Raw genomic sequence first — 21,027 nt, forward strand, 5'->3', positions numbered from 1 at the left:
TTTGATCTAGCCACTGATTTAATTCCTGTGGCTTGATTTCCTCTTCGGCACAAGAATAGTATTATTGCAAATATTGTGAATAATTGCTCTTGTGCTAAGAAAATACCAATTTATATTCTTCACTCAACTTTCCCTTTTAGCCACAAATATATATCACACCAATTTTAGAGTTTAAATCCTATTTATTGTCTTCAACTAATTCCCTTCTATATTCCCAAAAATATTTGAGGAATATTATTAATTTCCCTTCCTATTTGAGTGCTTCCAAATAAATGCCCTCAAACTCCACCTCTAAATATTGCACTCAAATAAATTAGGAAATATCTTTTGTGAATTCTTTCCGAATTCGAAACCTTTGCAAAACCTAGTTATCCAAATCAAGTATTCAAATTAGACTTCCTTTCTTTTTGTCATCGGGCCGAAACTCCATTCTTTCTTCCTTTTGGCCCAATCCCTTTTCTTTTCTATTTTCCTCCTCCTTCTTGGGCTGCCGGCCCAGCTAAGCCGAGCCGGCCCAAACCAGCCCACCCCCCCAGCCGAGCCGCCTCCTCCTCCCGCGCGCGTGCCGTGCACGGCGCACGCCGCCGCCAACGCCTTCCCTCGCTGCGAAGTAATCGGCCGCCGTCATTCTTTTCTTCACGCTACCGTCGTCGTGCACTCCTTGACCTCCTCCTCCACAACCGCCTGTCCCCACCGACATCCGCCGCCTATAAATAGCCGGCCATCCCTCCTCTTTTTCATACAACTCGAGCTCTCTCTCTCTCTCTTTTGCCATGCCCGGCCGTCGCCGTCGTCGGTCGATCTCCTCCCCTATAGCTTCCCTCCTAGTTTCCTTGCACCATCGGCTTCGCCTCCCTCCGGCGAGCCCATTTTTCCTGTTTTCCCCTTCTCCCCCACCCCATAGCAACCACCACTGCCACCTCTCTTTGCCGCCGAAGACAAGCTCTTGACTGCGCTGTTCCGGCCAACTCCTTCACTCTCTCCAACAGCCACCGCCCTCCCCGGGTGTGTCTTCTCGGGAACATGTGTGGCCACTGACGTCGCCGCCTTCCATTCGCCGGAAAACCGGCGCCCACTCTCTCCCTCTCCTCTGTAACCGGCAGGAAGAAGGAGAAGAAGAGAGGGAGAAGAAGACGAGAGAAGGAGAGAGAAAAAGAAAAGAAAAAGGAAAAGCATTGACAGGTGGGCCCCTGCACAGTAACTCTTCGTATTTTCTCTATTTAATTCAAATCCTAATCTTTAGAAGCCCATATCTCCTAAACCGTAGATCCGATTGCAGTCAAACTTGGATCTAAATTCATATAAACTCAAAATCTATATTTTGATACCAAATTTGCTATTTTAAGATTTTATTTGAATTTCCTTAATTTATTCAAATACTATTTGAATAAATATTTGATTAAATCTTATAATTGAATTTACAACTTAAATTTATATTTGCTTTTCAAATATTTTCTTTTATTCCAAATTACCCCTTTAGCCACTAAAAATCCGCCGGTTGGAACTTTACGCCTTCCATGGGGACGTTCGCGGTTTACTATCCCCGACGTCGGACCGTTGGTTGTAAAGCCTGGCAAAAACCAAACCTAAGGTCGAAGTGCTGCTCCTGGCACCCCACGCCTTGATGCATATAGTGGTTGGAGCTTCACTATTCCCTCGACCTCTACAGCACGCCGCACAGTTAGCTCTTGGGCTCTGTGTGATCCTAGCCGCTCCGCCGCCACTCACGGTTGTCGGAGTAACACTTCCGCCCCACTAAACCCACACAAACTTCCTATCCCTCTAGCCGTTATGCTATCTATTGACACCGGCTAGAGAAGATACCAATTCTAGTCGTTATACTGCCCAACTCTAGCAACGACCAGCAAACACCCAAATCCTAGCCGATATTCATCCTACCTCGATATCGGCTGCTTAATCAAATGAAACCCCAGCCAGCCTGCTATCCAAACTCCGTACCAACCATTTACCCTTCTACTACCCATAGCCTATGCATAAAATACGAGCCGATATGCTATCCTATTTCAGCATCGACTCGAGAACAACTAAATCCTAGCCATTCTTCTACCAAAGCCCAACCTCGACCAATGCTAGCCACATATCCACTTAACCAGTTAGATTATTCGGTATATCCCCTATTCTCCAAGAAACCAAAAACCACACATAAAATATAAGTGACAATTGTTACTTAATCCCCTCTAGCCTCCAACCCTTCAGAACCTACACATATTAGCCCAATAATCCTTACACCCTATAAAGGAGATAGGTTATACCCTAAACCCTAGTCCTTTTAGTTGTTTATCGTTTTCTTGTTATTTTATGGATTTTATTGAAATTGGTTCTTCCTCTTTCTTAGTAGAATCTATTTTATTTTGGATGGCAACCTGTGGTATTTCGAAGATCGGATAATCAGGTTGTCTATCTTGGATTTATTTGCGTTGGAGCAAGGCAAGTTATTATTCCTCCCTTGAAGATAATTACCCTATATTCTATATTTCTATTCTATGCATTAGCCATTCATGATTTTGAATGCATAACCTGAACATATAGCAAACCAGATATGCTAGCTTTTGCTTAGCCCTGCCTAGTTAGACTGCATAAAAATATAATGAACTTAGATTGGGACAGTACGTAAGATTTGGTTGATTTCCGGGTGGCTAGTATTGTCTCAGTCGATATAAGTTTATACCAAATACTTATGTCAAACGAACGAGTACGACCGCAGCTTCTAGAATGGGGACAGACCTAGATATTATGTTAATTAGCAATGTGGTACCTCTGTACAGTGGTTCCTTTTGTAAGTCCTCGCGCAGGAGGCAATCTTATGCCGAGCAGGGCATCTTATGATATTTACCGAGGCGCAGGTAAATATACTGATTTTCGCTCATGAGCTGTGTGTGTGATTTTATGGAAACCTGGTTGAGATGACGTGGGGTCTCTCATCCAGTTCTCTCTAAAAACCCCGGGAACGCCAGAACTCCTCTCGCTGCTGATAACGTTACGTTCAGAGCGCATGGGGACTAGAGTTCATGAAACATGTGCCACTATTGTTAATAACCTAATACTGGGCCATGACTAAGCTAATGAATATTGGCAAGTCGTGGACTGCGGGTAAAGCGTACATCTATTGCAGTAGAATATTTATGAAACTATTCGAATAGCTGTGCTCACGGAATTGAGTATCGGGACTCATATGGTATTTGGTTAGAAACTTAATTCCATATTTTATTAAATACTGTTGCATCAAACACATTGCAGGATTTCTCCTTCTATATTCTCTGCTTTCTGCAAGTAATCATAGCCCTACTCAAATACTACTAATTCATACATTCATATTGAATATAATAGCTTGCTGAGTACATTGTACTCACCCTTGCTTCAACCCCCTTTTTCAGAGTCCATTTGGAGTTCTTATCAAAGCCGGGAGTTCAATCACATAAGTTAGTTCCCTTTAAACCTAGTCTTGAAATCTAGTATTGTTAGACGGTTTAACTCTATAGCAAAACATTAGAGTTGGTTCATTCTATAGCTCCTGCTGTATTAGTTAGCCACAAGTTTGTAAATACCCATGTATTTTATAATAATATCTCCCTTGGAGCCTTGTCAAAATGTATGCAATGAAGATCCAGATTGTTGAACCTTTATCAATCTATTGATCCAGGGCTTGATACAGTGTAAACATGTCGGTTTCTGAATCGTTAATTTTGGGACCCGACAGCGCTGGTATCAGAGCATATGTTTTCTATAGCCTTAAACCCATAGGTTTTCTAACCCCTCTAGGAGTAACTTTACTACATATATAGGATAATCAGGTTAAAAACTAAAATTTTGCCTAATAATTTTGCTAAGGCCTTTGTTAAAATGAACTCCCCTTCATCGTTGGTTTTATTTCTTGCTTTTACTTGTGCATCATATCCTCCTTCAAAAGAGTAGTTATTTTATAGTATATTATAAACCCCTCCGAAGAACCTTGTCCTGGATATTTCAAGAAAGGCAGTTAGTATAAAAGTTCAGTTATGCTAGTATGAACTGATTTATTACAACAAGAAACACAAGTTATTGAAGAATTATTTGATGAAGCAATTATTTATCCTTATCATCAAAGAAGATTGGAAGATAAGTTATTCCATTTTAAGGGGGGTAGTTCAATATAAGAATTATCAAGATTCAAGGAGCCATTATATTCGGACATGAACAAAGTTTTGAAGCTCGTATTATGATGGAGAAATAAAGAATATACATTATATAATTTTGGAATCTGGATAAAAGAAGTTTCTGAGTACTATTATGGAAGTATTGGCTATTCGAGAGAAAACAATCGGAGATATTCTACCAGTTTACAAGACATTATATATATGCCTATCAGACTAGGAGAATATTTATAAGATTAAAAAGGAGGGAGAATGTTACGTTTTATGCTATGAAGCAAGATTTTATGCAAAGCAAGGATAGCCTTAATCTTTTAATCCCTATCAAGACCTATTGTTAATGTCCATGTCATCAAGAAGACATACAGTATGAAGCCAAGTGATAGTTCAAATGCTTGAGAAGCACCAAGATATTTTCAAGCAAACAAGTGATTTAGAATGAAGAATTGCTGAGATTATAGAAATCAAGCTGAAGAACTTCTAAATATACAAGACTATGAATATTTAAAGGACCCCAAGAACTCCAATTTCAGGAAATGGAAGATCAATAGACCGGTGATGACAACAATCATGCAAACTGATGGACACATTATGAAGAAGTTCAATCAACCGAGAAGACTCTTGCTCCGTGAAGGTATCAGTAATGTTCATGAAAGCCCCAGAAACATTTATAAACCACCTCTACTCCCAAACTTTCCAAACACCTCCACCAAACCCAAATCGTACAAGCTCTATAACCAAAAACCAAACCCCACAGAATAGCTTGTACAAATAAGATTTTGTACCCAAGGCATCTTCTACCCAACTCAAAAATGGATATAGCCTAGAAGAGAACAATCTCTTCCATCAAAAAATCCCCTATGCCATCATAAACCATAAATAGAGCCAATTGTCAAGGGATACACTAATATGAGGTTATAAGCATACACTGAGAAGTGGTTATATTAATATTGAGCATTGTGTGGAGCAATAATTTCATGAAACTGAGAACTCCCATTTGGTTAAGGTAATTTCGGATTTTAAGGTCAGGTATATGAGTTGCATATTCTGTATACGAAGAACCTGGAAGTCAACCATCCTTAGAATTGAACAATTCATTAAGAAGAATAAATGAAGCTACAGAAATCGCTTGCAGAGTTAACCAGGACCGAAGCGGCGATCATGGTCTTGGTCTGGTTCAAGATGTTGACGACGTGATTAGCTTGATTGAGTGCGTCTTCCTTGAGGAGGGTGTCGAGGAGGGTGATCGCTGCAACCGCGTTCTATTGAGGGGTGCGAAAAACCGCAGTTCCCTCGATGTCTTGCTGCCCGATAAGCTCTCGTGCTCGTCGCTTGGCGTCCAAGGCCCGTTGCCATCGATCCTCAGCCTCTTTTGCAGCCCGTTCGTGTTCCTGTTGCTCACGCTGCAGCCGTTCTCACTCTTGTGCTTGGCGCTCCTCTTCCAGTCGGTGTCGTTCGGCTTCCTGTTGTACGCGTAGTTCTTCTGCTTCTCGGGCTTTGCGTTGTTCTTCCGTCTCGTTGTCAGCCATGAAGATGCCGAAGTAGAGAGGCGTATAGTTGTCTTCAAAGCCTTCGTCGAAGTCGTCAAGGTTGCGGTAGTCGTAGCGGTAGCCGAAGTCGTCGTACTCCACGATCTCCGTGGGTCGCGAGTCAACGCCGGGGGAGCTGAGGTAGCCGTCCAGTTGTTCCGTCGAAACCGTGCCGAGTGGCTGGAGTATGACGCCGACTTCCCTGGAGCTAGGCCGGACCAGGGCTGAAGCCGTGTTCCGCCTAGGCCTACAGGGAGAAGACGCCCTTGTGGTGAAGACAGCAGCCAGATCATCGGGGAGTTTCATCAGGATTGGCGGATAGGCCCCATCGTCTTGATTGGGTCGTTTTGAAGTAGATTGGATCTCGTCCGAGTGGTTTGGAGCCAACTCAGTAGAGATGATCTTGGGGTAGATCTCGGTCGAGTTCGGGATACCGAACGGAGCGGAGATCTGGTCTCTTCCCGACTGGTTCGAATCCGAGTCGAGGAGAGAAATCTTGCCGAAGTCGTTGGTGATGAAGTCGAGGCTGCCGAACCGGAACGCATGCCCAGGAGGGAAGACGAAGTCGTCGATGCCGGAGACGAAACGCATCGCACTAATCAACGAAGAACTTGACGCTACCCCTACCTGGCGCGCTAACTGTCGAAACAAGATTTCGGCAATACTAAAAGGGGGTGGCTATCAAGTTGGAAAAGTGGATGGATTTAGAGACAAGGAATTTTATACAGGTTCAGGCCTTCTTAATCAAGAAGTAATACCCTACTCCTGTCCAGGGATTGATCCGCCGAGTATATTATTGATCGTATGATCTGGGAGAAAATCGTGCCCCTAGAGGCACCCGGACCCCTCCTTATATAGGGGAAGGAGTCCGTATTACAAAATAGAGTCCATATCCCTAACGGAATAGGTAGTTACAGATAAATTACAATCGTAACCAAGTAGGATCTCGGATATTTCCTTGACATACAAGTTTAGAATTTAACCCGAGTCCTTTTAAAGATATTCTATCTATACATGGCACCCCATACCCAGTCGGACTATACATGCCGTGTAGGTATGGGGTATCCATAAGCTCCACAACTATAATAAAATTTGTTTTTTTATGTTAGGTTTGTTTATTCTTGCTGCCCCCTCAGGGGGTAAGAGAGACGAGAGAACATCTATTTTTCTTCTGTGTCTTCAGTGCGCAATGCTGGAGTGTTTTGGGCTGGTCTTGGAGTTCCAATCTTACAGGATAATTCAATCTCAGAGCTCTTCCTTTTCGAATGCCTGTTTCATGGAACTCCTACTACTTGCAGTCTGGATTATATGGGCCCGTTTAGTTCCAAAAAGTTTTTTCTAAAAACATCACATCGAATCTTTGGACACATGCATGGAGTATTAAATATAAATAAAAAGAAAAACTAATTGCACAGTTACGGGGGAAATAGCGAGACGAATCTTTTGAGCCTAATTAGTCTGTGATTAGCCATAAATGCTACAGTAACCCACATGTGCTAATGACGGCTTAATTAGGCTCAAAAGATTCGTCTCGCGGTTTTCCGGCGAGTTCTGAAATTAGTTTTTTCATTCATGTCCGAAAACCCCTTCCGACATCCAATCAAACGTCCGATGTGACACCCAAAAAATTTTCTTTTCCCCCAACTAAACACGCCCTATATATGGAAGGAAAGAAATAATTTGATTTTCAATGGAGTTCTGCCTACTGTAGCTTCCTGGAAGCGTAACATGAAGACAGATTTGAGTCTACATTTAATTAGGCTCAAGGAGGCTCATCGTCCCATGATTCAATCATGGATATTGATACTTTGTAACCTTGTGCTCTTTTGTTCCTTTCTGTTCTTTATTAATTTTGTTTTTATTTGGCTGTGTACATAACTCTTTCTTTTGATATATTTACCGTGGAGGCTTTCTCCACTGTGTTCCTTTTAAAAAAAACAGAGAGAGTAATGCCCTGTTCTATAATTCAACTGAAAACTTCAACTTCCTTATTTTTAGTTAGCACGCTTTTCAAACTGTTATTTTCAAAAAGTTTCTAAATAGAAGTTAAAAATAGTAAATAAATCTATTTTTTAAATTTATAATAATTAATACTCAATTAATTATGTGCTAATTAGGTTTATCGTTTTGCTAGCCATAAAAATTTGTCTCTATTGTGAATAGAATTGATTGAGCGAGAGAGATTGAGTGAGAGAGAATTGCACACAAGTGTAGAGAATGAATGAGCGAATCTTTATCGATAACAATGGTTACAATATATAGGGGGAGAGAGGCGGCAACAGAAGACGCGATGGTTTGGGAACCATCGCGTCCCTTGTTAGAATCGCCGTGAGGCGAGAAGAGGTGTGGGGCACGACCAACCGTCGTGTCCCAGATTTATTGCTGCTCTATCCATATAGATGGATGAGATCAACCAAATATTTCATAACACTCCCCCTCGATCGAATCCAGCTTTGATCATTGCTCGTTTAGTGTTCCAGATATCTGTAAAGATAATCTTAGAAATAATTATAGTTAAATATATCACGTAAAACTCCTCGAAAAACCCAGTGGGAAAAATAAGGAGAGAACCGTGATATATATTATTGACTATTTTAGATCTACGAGTAAAGCTCATAGTTTGATCCAAAATAGTATAATGTCTACAGTTATCATTTAGTAAAAACCCCAGTGGAGAAAAATCAAATGATATGACATATAAGCTTATGTTGATATTACCTCGTTAAAAACTTTGGATGAGAAAACCTAAAGGGTAAAACTCATACAAAGGAAAAAGAGTATAATATGACGAAAATAGGTTATTTACCAGAGGAAGATACTCCCTCTGAATCCTGCAAATTTTTAAGTCGTCTCATACCAATTCCTTCGACACATTTAAAGAATGTGGAGTATGGTAGAGATTTTGTGAATAAATCGGAAAGATTATCACATGACTTAGTTTGCAAGATGTTTATCTCTCCATGTTGCTGAAGCTCATGAGGATAAAATAATTTAGGAGCAATATGCTTAGTGATGTTGCTCTTAATATAACCAGTTTCCATCTGAACAACACAAGCGGCATTATCTTCATAGATAAAGGTAGGTGATTCCAATGAACCAATACCACAAGATGTTAATATGTGGTTAACCATTCTGCGAAGCCATACACATTCACGTGATGCCTCATATAATGCAATTATTTCAGAATGATTTGTGGAAGTGGCTACCAGAGTCTGTTTAGAAGACTTCCATGAAATAGCAGTTCCACCCTGTAAAAATACGAATCCTGTTTGTGATCTGGCGTTGTGGGGATCAGATAGATAGCCAGCATCAGTATACCCAATTAAAGTCGAACCCTGGTTCTTTTTAAAGAAAAGTCCAAGATCTCTTGTGCCATTAAGATATCGAAAGACATTCTTAACTCCAGTCCAATGGCGTTTGGTAGGAGCAGCGCTATATCTTGCTAATAGATTTACCGAGAAAGCAATATCTGGCCTCGTACTATTTGCAAGGTACATAAGTGCGCCAATAGCACTAAGATATGGAAAATCAGGACCAAGTACATCCTCTCCATCTTCCTTTGGTCTAAATGGGTCTTTCTCCACGTCTAGAGATCGAACCACCATAGGGGTTTTGGAAGGATATGACTTGTCCATATTAAATTTCTCCAACATTTTCTGGGCATATGCACTTTGGTGCACAAGGATTCCAGAAGGTAAATGCTCAAGTTGGAGACCTAAGCAAAATTTGGTTTGACCCAAATCCTTCATTTCAAATTCCGTCTTTAAATGATGACGTGCTTCATTAATATCTTGTGTATTGCCAATGATGTTGAGATCATCGACATATACCGAGATAATACAAAATCCTGTGGGGGACTTTTTGATAAAAACGCATGGGCAATCATCATTTTTAGTGTAACCCTTTAGCGAAAGGAATTCACTTAATCGGTTGTACCACATCCTGCCCGATTGTTTTAAGCCATAAAGTGACTTCTGCAACTTAACACAATACATGTTACGATTTACCTTCTGATTCGGGATGTCGATTCCATCAGGAACCTTCATGTAAATATCAAAATCAAGTGACCCATAAAGATATGCTGTCACTACGTCCATCAACTGCATAAATAGACGATTTTGTACTGCCAATGATATTAAATATCGGAAAGTTATACTACTCATAACTGGAGAGTAAGTTTCGTTGAAATCAACGCCAGGTTTTTGCGTAAAACCTTGTGCTACAAGCCTTGCTTTATATCTCACCACCTCGTTGTTTTCGTTCTGTTTTCGGACGAAAACCCATTTGTATCTGACGGAGCGTGGGGCTCCTCACCGGGAGACCGCGCAAGCCCCCCTTTGCCGGTTCGGCCGGGGGCCCTGGGTGAGATTCTAAGCTCCTAGTCTGTGGAAAGTTCGCGAGAATGGAAAAAGCACAAGACACGGGCGATGTATACAGGTTCGGGCCGCTGAGAAGCGTAATACCCTACTCCTGTGTTTTGGTGGATCTGTGTATGAAGAAGCTACAAAGTGCCAGCCAGCCCCCGATCCTTCTGGGATCCTTCTCCCTCCTTTTTCTCTAAGTGGGCAAGGTCCTCCTTTTATATCTCAAGGGGATACCACATGCACCATCTCTCCATCTCTTTCTTTTGTGTGGGGACTCATCCTCTCTTCCCTCCAACTTGACTTCTCTTCATTAATGGACGGAGATTTGTATGGCTGCCGTCCGAATAACCTTCTGATGGGACGGCCCATACCTACCTCCACTTCCGCCGGAAGCAGGTGCGACGTGGGAACATGGCTGTCTGCTGACGACATGACCATTGTCAGACCGGTCACAAATCGGTCATTCTTGTCCACCACGTGTCAGTTTAACAATCTGCATGTTCGCCCTTTTTCATACAATATCTTGCCTGTAATGGTTAGGATGAAGCCTGGCATATATCTGACCGGGACCAACGTGCCATCTCCAGGAGCTAACACGCCGGCTCCGGCTAGGGACGAGTGCTTGGAGGCTCTCATCCTGACGGGACGGGGCGAGGCGTGCGTCAGACCGCCTGTCGCCACCTAACCCACGATCTGACCGGTCTGTGACTGATCACAGACCGGATGGACGAGCGCGCTGCACTGCGTTACATGCGGCGTGACGCGCTCGTCCAAACCGCAACAAATGCGGTTAGGTGAGCGCCGCTGCGCTCACCTAACCCATACACGCGGCGCAAAATCCACAAGGGGTCGGGGCGCCCCAGCCCTCGGGGCTGAGACGGGAGCGGTCCGACCCCTCGGGGAGACAAAGAGAAGGGCGGCCGTATCACCCTCGGGCCCGACCCCCCCCCCCCCCCGGGGGGGTTAGGCCACGTGAGTGATCGTGTCTGCCTCAAGTCTCTAAGTCATGATACTCCCGGTCCCATGTCACCGACAGTAGCCCCCGGCGTTATGCCAGGGCGATTGCCCTCCTCGAGGGAAGCGGTCGGGCGTGACGCCACTTCCTAAGGCCTGGTGACAGGTGGGGCCGGTCTAAAAATCGGGACAAGCCGGTTCGTTTTTCCTGGAGATATGATGATGGCGCTTCGGTCGGCGAGCGTAATTAACGCGCGCACGAGATGTTCCATCTCGACTGCCACAGCCGCATATCCACCTCATGCACCGCAAACGGGCGAATGGGATTAGTGGAAGCGTGGGCGCGAGAAACGAGGGGGCAAGATAGTGGGCGCGAGAAACGAGGAGCCGGGCACAGCGTTGGCAAGGGTATAAAGTCGCCGAGGAAGAGATTTGCTTCCTTCCTCTCGCCATTATTCCCCTTGTCTTCGCCGCTTGCGCCCTAACTCCTTGTTTCCTGTGCCCTACCTTCGCCACACGCGCTCGCTCTCAAACATCTCTTCTTCCGGCGTCATGGCACGGGGCTCCGCTCCGCTTGACGGTAGCGTGCTGCCGCCTTCCCGCATCGTGAGCGAGAGACAGGCCGGGCTGCCGCGCCGCTTCATGCCGGAATCTGCCACCGGCCGGGAGATAGTCTCGCTGGGCGAGGGATGCCCGGCGCCACGCTACCCGGGGCGGTCCGTCTTCTTCCTCCCTTTTGCTATGGCAGGGCTGGTTCCGCCATTTTCTTCTTTCTTCATGGATGTTCTGGAGTTTTACGATCTCCAGATGGCGCACCTCACCCCCAACGCGGTAATGACATTGGCCATCTTCGCGCACCTGTGCGAGATGTTCATCGGGGTGCGCCCATCCCTTCGGCTGTTCCGGTGGTTCTTCACCGTACAGCCGGTGTCGCCGTCGTCGGTGGTTGGTGGTTGCTACTTCCAGCCGCGGGGGCCGGTGTTGAACCGCTACATTCCCTGCGTCCTCCGCAAGAAGTGGGATGACTGGAAGAGCGACTGGTTCTACACCCCCCTCGCCGACGAAGCGCGCCTCCGACTTCCGAGCCAGCCTCCAGCGCAGGCCTCCAACTGGCGGGCGCCGGTAGATCTGGGAGATGGTTACGACGCCGTCCTCGACCGCCTGGCGGGCCTGCGATCCCAAGGGCTCACAGGGGCCATGGTGTTCGGCGACTATCTTCGTCGCCGGATCGCGCCACTCCAGCGGCGCGCCCGGGGCGCCTGGGAGTACACCGGGTCCGAGGACTGTATGAGGACCCACCGGGGGGTCAAATGGGACTGGGTCCCCAAAGACTTCAAGGTAATGATCCAACGGGTGCTGAATCTCAGCTCCGCGGAGGCATCCCTCATCCCCCAAGGAGTCCTCCCCCTCTGCAGCGATCCAGATCGCGCCAACATCCTGACCATCATGCAGGCGGTCGGGGCGTCGGAGGAGCGGGCTCCTCGAGGCCACGATGGCGCGGGCGGGAGCCGCAGGGGGGAACAATCTACCCCGGGAGGGGGTCGTGCTTCTGGGCCCCGCGACGGGGGCCCGGGGAGCGGCCGCCCTGCCGACACCCGAGGGAAGAGGAAGCAAGAGGGTATTTCCTCCCCATCTCTTCCCCGAGGGGGCAGGGCGGCGCGTGACAGCAGCAGGCGCCCGGAGGGGGCCGCGCCGACGCTGCAGCCCGAGGAGGAGCGGAAGAAGAAACGGCTCCGCAAGATGGGGGGGACAGAACCATCCCGGGGAAACCTCATTTCCCCTCCAAGGTGGTCGTTTAACCGACCCCCTCGCAGGTTCGTCCCACGCCCATTGTGGCTGTATTCATTCTTCCAACACAAGTTTTTATTCACCCATCTTGTTTGTCTTCTGGCTTTTCTTCTGCTTCAGCGAGATCCCGTCGCGTCCCTCCCGCCATTCCAAATCCGGCCAGTCTGAGGCCGAGGACCCGGCGACCACAGAGGCTCGGAGGCGGGAATCTGACCGGCGAGAAGCCGCGGATCGCCTTCGGGAAGCCGAGGAGGCCGCTCGGGAGGCCGCCCGGGCTCGCCAGACCGAGGAAGCCGCTCGGGAGGAGGCCGGACTCCGCCAGGCCGAGGCGACGACATCCTCCGAGGCGACCCGTGAAACTGACCGGCAAGAGGCCGCGGATCGCCTTCGAGAAGCCGAGGAAGCTGCCCAGGTGGCCGTCCGAGCTCGCCAAGCTGAAGAAGCCGCTCGGGAGGAGGCCAGACTTCGCCAGGCCGAGGCGACGACGACTTCCGAGGCAACTCGCGACGAGGCCGCGGGCGCATCGCTTGGGCCCACTCCCTCGTGCGACGCTCAGGACAAACCAGGTCCGGGGGACATCCCCGAGTCCGGCACGTCCATCGGCGGGCCAAGCCGCGCGGCATCCTCTTCGAGGCGGCTCTTCCCCACGCCTTCCGTTGCTCCACTGAGCGCAGAACCCCTTCTGCAGACCTTGGCCGTCGCAAACACCACGGTGTTGGACGGGTTAAGTGCCCAGGTGGAGGCCCTGCAAGCAGAGCGGGCGGAGCTCGACGCCGCATGGGCGCGTGTCAAAGAGGGGCGACGCTCGGTGGAGGCCATGGTGGAGGTGGGCCGCAAGGCACACCGCCGGCACGTCTCAGAGCTCGAAGCCCGTCGGAAGGTGCTGGGGGAGATCGCCAAGGAGGTGGAGGAGGAGCGGGGGGCTGCCCTCATCGCCACCACCGTGATGAACGAGGCGCAGGACACCCTCCGCCTTCAATACGGGAGCTGGGAGGCGGAGCTAGGGAAGAAGCTCGACGCCGCCCGGGGGGTCCTTGACGCTGCCGCTGCCCGAGAACGGCGGGCGGCGGAGACCGAGGTGGCATCCCGGCGGCGCGAAAAAGCCCTTGAGGCCCATGCCATGGCGCTGGAAGAGCGTGCCTGCGCCGTGGAGAGGGACCTGGCGGATCGCGAGGCCGCCGTTGCTATCCGGGAGGTCACCCTGGCGGTGCACGAAGCCGCCTGTGCCGAAGAAGAGTCCGCGCTCCGCCTCCGCGAGGACGCGCTCACCGAGCGGGAGCGAGCTCTCGAGGAGGCCGAGGCCGCGGCGCAACGGGTGGCGGACAGCCTATCCCTCCGCGAGACTGCGCAAGAGGAACAAGCGCGTCGCAATCTGGAAAGTGCCCGCGCCGAGAGGGCCGCACTGAACCAGCGGGCCGCTGAACTAGAGGCGCAGGCAAGGGAGCTGGATGCAAGGGCGCGTAGCGGCGGGGCGGCCACGGGCGACAGCGACTTAGCCGCCCGCCTCGCAGCTACCGAACACACCATCGCGGATCTGCAGGGCGCGCTGGATTCGTCCACCGGGGAGGTCGAGGCCCTTCGCCTGGCAGGCGAGATAGGGCCCAGCATGCTTCGCGACGCCGTGTCCCGTTTAGACCGCGCCGGGCGGCAGGCGGGTCTCTGGGGCGGGCGGACTGTGAAGTACGCCGCCAACCAGGGGGGCCTCGCCCAGCGCCTCTCGGAGATGGCCGGGACTCTCCAGCGGCTCCCCGAGGAGCTCGAGGGGACGATTAAGTCATCCTCGAGGGACCTCGCCCGAGGAGCGGTGGAGCTCGTACTGGCGAGTTACCAGGCCAGGGACCCCGACTTCTCCCCATGGACGGCGCTGGACGAGTTCCCTCCCGGGACCGAGGACGGCGCGCGCGCGCAGGTCCGGGATGCCGCCGACCATATCGTCCACAGCTTCGAGGGTTCGGCCCCTTGGCTCGCGTTCGCCCTCAACTCCGACGAGGAGGGCGATGACGGCGGTGTGGGCAACAGTGGCGACGAGGCTGGCGACCCGGGTGCATCGGAGTGAGCCCCCAGGCCCCCGCCAATCTTTAAATAGTTTCTTCTTTTCTTCTTCCGAGGCCTTCGGGCCCCCTTCTTGTATAGACTAATTTAATCTGCAATCAAATAAAGAGGAAATTTTTTGTGTCAATTCTATTTGTTGTGTGTATGAGACGAGGATGGTCTGTGCCGCGGTCCTTTTGTGTCTTGGCTTGAACAAGGGCTCGTGCCCAGGTCCTAGTCCTCAAATGGCTCGGGTCGGGGCTAGTGCCTGGGGAGATCCACATGTCGAGACTGGCCAGGCCGGGAGCGTGGTGACCGAGGGTTATGGGTGACCCGATTGTGGGTTTTTGCCGATTCCCCCCCGGAGTTCACCACACCCCGGGGCACGGCTCGGTTCTGGGCCCCGTTTGGCGATTTTAGCCGACCCGAGCCCCCGAGGGCAGGATTGAACACGAGTGACCTATTTCAAGTCAAGATCCTTCAAAAGGAAACAACAGCACAGATACAGCCTTTAGGAAATCGAAAATGCTTTTATTGAGAAACAGATATAAGAGAAATAAGAATATGCATGTGTGGTAGCCCCCGGCCAACCCTGCACGCCCGAGGGGGGTGCGGGGTTGGCCCGAGCCCGAAACCTGACACCCGATCCCCCTTTAGGGGTAGAAGCGACGAAGGTGTTCGATGTTCCACGGGTTTGGCAGCTCTGTGCCGTCGCCCGTGGCCAGCCGAACGGAGCCCGGCCGGGGGACGCCGATCACTCGATACGGACCCTCCCACATTGGTGAGAGCTTGCTCAATCCAGCACGCGTTTGGACGCGGCGTAGGACGAGGTCGTCGACGCAGAGTGATCGGGCCCGGACGTGGCGCTGATGGTAGCGCCGCAGGCTCTGCTGGTAGCGCGCGGCTCGGAGGGCCACGCGCCGCCTTCGCTCTTCCAAGTAGTCGAGGTCATCTCTGCGAAGCTGATCTTGATCAGCCTCGCAGTACATGGTGGCCCGAGGGGACCTCAGGGTGAGCTCAGATGGGAGAACCGCTTCCGCGCCGTAGACGAGGAAGAAAGGCGTTTCCCCGGTTGCTCGGCTTGGCGTGGTTCGGTTCGCCCAGAGCACCGCTGGCAACTCCTCGATCCACGAATCGCCGTGCTTCTTGAGGATGTTGAAGGTCTTGGTTTTAAGGCCTCTGAGGATTTCCGCATTGGCGCGCTCCACTTGGCCGTTGCTTCTGGGGTGGGCAGGTGAGGCGAAGCAGAGTTTGATGCCCATGTCTTCGCAGTAATCGCCGAAAAGTTCACTAGTGAATTGGGTGCCGTTATCCGTAATAATACGGTTAGGCACTCCAAACCGGGCTGTGATGCCCTTAATGAATTTAAGTGCTGAGTGCTTATCGATCTTGACGACCGGATAAGCCTCGGGCCACTTAGTGAACTTGTCGATCGCGACATACAGATACTCAAACCCGCCCGGGGCCCGCCTAAACGGTCCCAGGATATCGAGCCCCCAGACAGCAAATGGCCATGAAAGTGGTATGATCTGCAGGGCCTGGGCCGGCTGATGGATTTGCTTGGCGTGGAATTGACACGCTCTGCATCGCCGGACCAGGTCGACCGCATCATTGAGAGCTGTCGGCCAATAGAAACCTTGTCGAAAGGCTTTGCCAACCAAGGTGCGCGAGGCGGAGTGGGCTCCGCATTCGCCTTCATGGATATCGGCAAGAAGCTCGACGCCTTGTTCCCGAGGAATGCACTTCAGGAGGATTCCGTTAGCCGCGCGCCGATAGAGGGTCCCTTCTACCAGCACGTAGCGTTTGGAGATGCGCTGGACGCATTCACTCCCTTCGCGGTCCTCGGGTAGAGTCTTATCTGTGAGGTATGCTTGGATCTCAACGATCCAAGCAATCAATCTAAGGGAGCTGGGAGCGCTCCCCTCGGGTCCCGAGGCCTGGACTCCGACGGGCCTCGGGGGCCTATCAGGCGCGTCCGTCTCCCCTAAGGGGTCGGGTCGCGCCGACGGCTGGGCAAGCCTTTCTTCAAAGGCGCCCGGTGGGGTCTGGGCTCGCGAGGAAGCGAGCCGTGAGAGTTCATCGGCAACCGTGTTATCCCGTCTGGGCACGTGCCGAAGCTCTATCCCGTCAAAATGGCGCTCCATACGCCGTACTTGGCGCACGTAAGCGTCCATCTGCGGGTCAGAGCACCGGTACTCCTTACAGACTTGGTTAACGACCAGCTGGGAGTCGCCTAACACCAGGAGGCGGCGGATCCCCAGTCCAGCTGCCACCCTGAGTCCTGCAAGGAGTCCCTCGTACTCTGCCATATTATTGGTCGCCCGAAAGTCAAGGCGAACCAGGTATCTGAGGACGTCTCCGCTCGACAAGGTCAACGTGACCCCCGCACCGGCGCCCTGAAGAGACAGGGAGCCGTCGAACTGCATCACCCAGTGGGCGGTGTGAGGCAACTGCGAGGGGCCCGAGCTGGCCTCGGGGACTGAGACGGGCTCGGGAGCTGGGGTCCACTCTGCCACAAAATCGGCGAGGGCCTGGCTCTTGATAGCGTGGCGTGGTTCAAAGTGCAAATCAAACTCAGAAAGCTCGATTGCCCATTTCACCACCCGTTCAGTACCCTCTCGATTATGCAAGATTTGGCCGAGGGGGTAAGACGTAACCACCGTGACCCGATGCGCCTGGAAATAATGGCGCAGTTTCCTCGAAGCCATCAGAATAGCGTAAAGCATCTTCTGGGCCTGAGGGTATCGGGTCTTGGCATCCCGGAGGGCCTCACTAACAAAGTAGACGGGCCGCTGCACCTTTTGGTGGGGCCGATCCTCTTCGCTAGGGGCCGCATCCCTGGGGCGCTCTTCACCCAAGCGGCCTCGCGGGGCGCACTCGTCTTCTGTGCCGACGACCTCGGGGTCGGAGGACGACAGGGGCGGCCTTCCCACAGTGGCCTCGGGGCCGTCCTGGGGGTCGGGGGCTCCTGGCGTCGTCGGACAAGCGGGCAAAGGGCCAACTCCGGTCGTCAGGGGCCTTAGGCCACCGTTCGGCTCGGGGGCCTCTTCTCCCTGCTCTCTCCCAGGTCGAGTCGGCACAGGGTTAGCCTCGGGGTCAGAGGGCGATAGGTGCGGCCTTCCCGCAGTGGCCGTCGGGCCATCCTGGGGGTCGGGGGCACCTGGCACCGTCTGACAAGCGGGCAGAGGGCCTGCTCCGGTCGTCGGGGGCCTTGGGCCACCGTTCGGCTCGGGGGCCTCTCCTCCCTGCTCTCTCCCGGGCCAAGCCAGCACATGGTGGGGGTGCGCGGAATGAGGATTGTCCTCATCGCGCTCCACAACCAACGCCGCACTAACCACTTGCGGGGTCGCCGCTAAGTAGAGTAGCAAGGGTTCATTTGGCTCCGGGGCGACCAGAACTGGGGGAGAGCTGAGATACGCCTTCAACTGAGTGAGGGCACGTTCAGCTTCCTCCGTCCAAGTAAACGGCCCGGAGCGTTTGAGCCGCCTAGGACTTTGGCGTGGAGGGGGCGGTGGAGTACGAGCTCGACGGCGTGGGTTTGGCTCCCCGTCGTCACCGCTAACACTCGGAGAGAGGTTGTGCGCCTTTGCTTGTTCGGCCATTGGGCTGAACAGGAAAAGCTTGGCGCACACGAAAGAGTGCGAGAGCTCAGAAGATCACTCGCAGAGCCCCCTACCTGGCGCGCCAGATGATGGAGCGTGGGGCTCCTCACCGGGAGACCGCGCAGGCCCCCCTTTGCCGGTTCGGCCGGGGGCCCTGGGTGAGATTCTAAGCTCCTAGTCTGTGGAAAGTTCGCGAGAATGGAAAAAGCACAAGACACGGGCGATGTATACAGGTTCGGGCCGCTGAGAAGCGTAATACCCTACTCCTGTGTTTTGGTGGATCTGTGTATGAAGAAGCTACAAAGTGCCAGCCAGCCCCCGATCCTTCTGGGATCCTTCTCCCTCCTTTTTCTCTAAGTGGGCAAGGTCCTCCTTTTATATCTCAAGGGGATACCACATGCACCATCTCTCCCTCTCTTTCTTTTGTGTGGGGACTCATCCTCTCTTCCCTCCAACTTGACTTCTCTTCATTAATGGACGGAGATTTGTATGGCTGCCGTCCGAATAACCTTCTGATGGGACGGCCCATACCTACCTCCACTTCCGCCGGAAGCAGGTGCGACGTGGGAACATGGCTGTCTGCTGACGACATGACCATTGTCAGACCGGTCACAAATCGGTCATTCTTGTCCACCACGTGTCAGTTTAACAATCTGCAGGTTTGCCCTTTTTCATACAATATCTTGTCTGTAATGGTTAGGATGAAGCCTGGCATATATCTGACCGGGACCAACGTGCCATCTCCAGGAGCTAACACGCCGGCTCCGGCTAGGGACGAGTGCTTGGAGGCACTCATCCTGACGGGACGGGGCGAGGCGTGCGTCAGACCACCTGTCGCCACCTAACCCACGATCTGACCGGTCTGTGACTGATCACAGACCGGATGGACGAGCACGCTGCACTGCGTTACATGCGGCGTGACGCGCTCGTCCAAACCGCAATAAATGCGGTTAGGTGAGCGCCGCTGCGCTCACCTAACCCATACACGCGGCGCAAAATCCACAAGGGGTCGGGGCGCCCCAGCCCTCGGGGCCGAGACGGGAGCGGTCCGACCCCTCGGGGAGACAAAGAGAAGGGCGGCCGTATCACCCTCGGGCCCGACCCCCCCGGGGGGGTTAGGCCACGTGGGTGATCGTGTCTGCCTCAAGTCTCTAAGTCATGATACTCCCGGTCCCATGTCACCGACAGTATCCCACAGGAAAGATACCACGAGGAGTAGGCATTACAGCCGAGAATACATCTCTTTTATAAAGCGAGGCTAATTCTGCGTCAGTTGCGTCCTTCCATTTGTTCCAGTTAGAGCGCTTTTGGCACTCTTTTATAGACCTAGGTTCTGGATCAACTTGGAGGCATTCAGCAATTTGTTCAGAAAAATTAGTGTCGACAATTGTAGCTCTTCTATCAAAAGATTCTCCAGTTTCAGAGTAATTGATGGCAATTTCATCAACCCTTATAGACTCATTGTGATCTCCCGAAACAATGTGTCTATGGTCTTCCGAATTCCTAGTCTCAGCATTGTGCACCACCGAGCTAGGTTGCAGACTATCACGATCTGCTTGACATATAGTATCAATTTGGTGTGTACCAACTAAAGGTTGGTTTGCATTTACCGTCTTTCTTTGCTTATTAGCAATTGTTTCTCGCTGAGTGGTCATACTTCTTCCTCTCTTTTTAGTGAGTGGAAGTTGAGTGGTTTTATTTGGTACCTCCACTCTTTCTGGCGCATTCTGAGCGGGAATGAAAGATTTAGTCACACCTTTATAATTGGTAAATGAATCTGGCAGGTTATTTCAAGTCTTTGCAAATGTATAATTTTCTGAACTTGAAGTTCAGCTTCAGTAGTACGTGGGTCTGAGGCTGGAAAACCCTGGGCATCCCAATCAATTTCCTGGCATTCTTTCTGGTACTTGAATTCTCCCCCTAATGCCGGGAAATGTTCCTCATCAAAGATAGAGTCAGCGAACCGGGCAGTAAATAGATCACCTGTTAAGGGTTCTAAATACTTTATGATCGACGGAGATTTGAATCCCACATAGATCCCCACTTTCCTATGTGGGCCCATAGCGGTACGCTGTGGTGGTGTGATCGGTATGTATACAGCACATCCGAACTTACGCAAATGGGAAATACTTGGAGGATTTCCACGTACTAACTGCATTGGGGAAGTTTCATGATATGCAGTTGGTCGTAGTTGGACAAGGTCAGCAGCGTGCAGAACTGCATGACCCCAACACGACGAAGGTAATTTGCAATTCATCAATAATGGTCGAGCAATAAGCTTAATTCTTTTGATCAATGATTCAGCCAAACCATTTTGTGTGTGGACATATGGAACGGAGTGCTGAACCTGAATTCCCAATGCCATACAATAATCATCGAAAGCATGAGATGTAAATTCGGCAGCATTGTCCATACGGATTGATTGAATCCTATGTTCAGGGTAATTTGCCTTCAGCCTTATAATTTGTGACATCAATTTGGCAAAGGCATGGTTTCGTGTCGATAGAAGACACACATGAGACCATCTAGTAGATGCGTCAATCAAAACCATAAAGTACCTGAACGGTCCAGATCTTGGCACAATAGGGCCACAGATATCTCCTTGAATGCG

General features: G+C 50.9%; 1 protein-coding gene across 1 annotated transcript; it reads left to right on the top strand.

Annotated features, from left to right (window-relative positions):
* Positions 1-13,903: 13,903 nt before the first annotated feature.
* Positions 13,904-20,693, top strand: LOC136356154 (uncharacterized). The gene is made up of 2 exons (XM_066309733.1): positions 13,904-14,218; positions 20,598-20,693. Exons 1-2 carry the CDS (start codon positions 13,904-13,906, stop codon positions 20,691-20,693), a joined length of 411 nt encoding a protein of 136 aa, XP_066165830.1.
* The last annotated feature ends 334 nt before the right edge of the window (positions 20,694-21,027 follow it).

The sequence above is a fragment of the Oryza sativa genome, chromosome 4 (genome assembly GCF_034140825.1).
Source record: "Oryza sativa Japonica Group chromosome 4, ASM3414082v1".
Classification (NCBI taxonomy): Eukaryota; Viridiplantae; Streptophyta; class Magnoliopsida; order Poales; family Poaceae; genus Oryza; species Oryza sativa.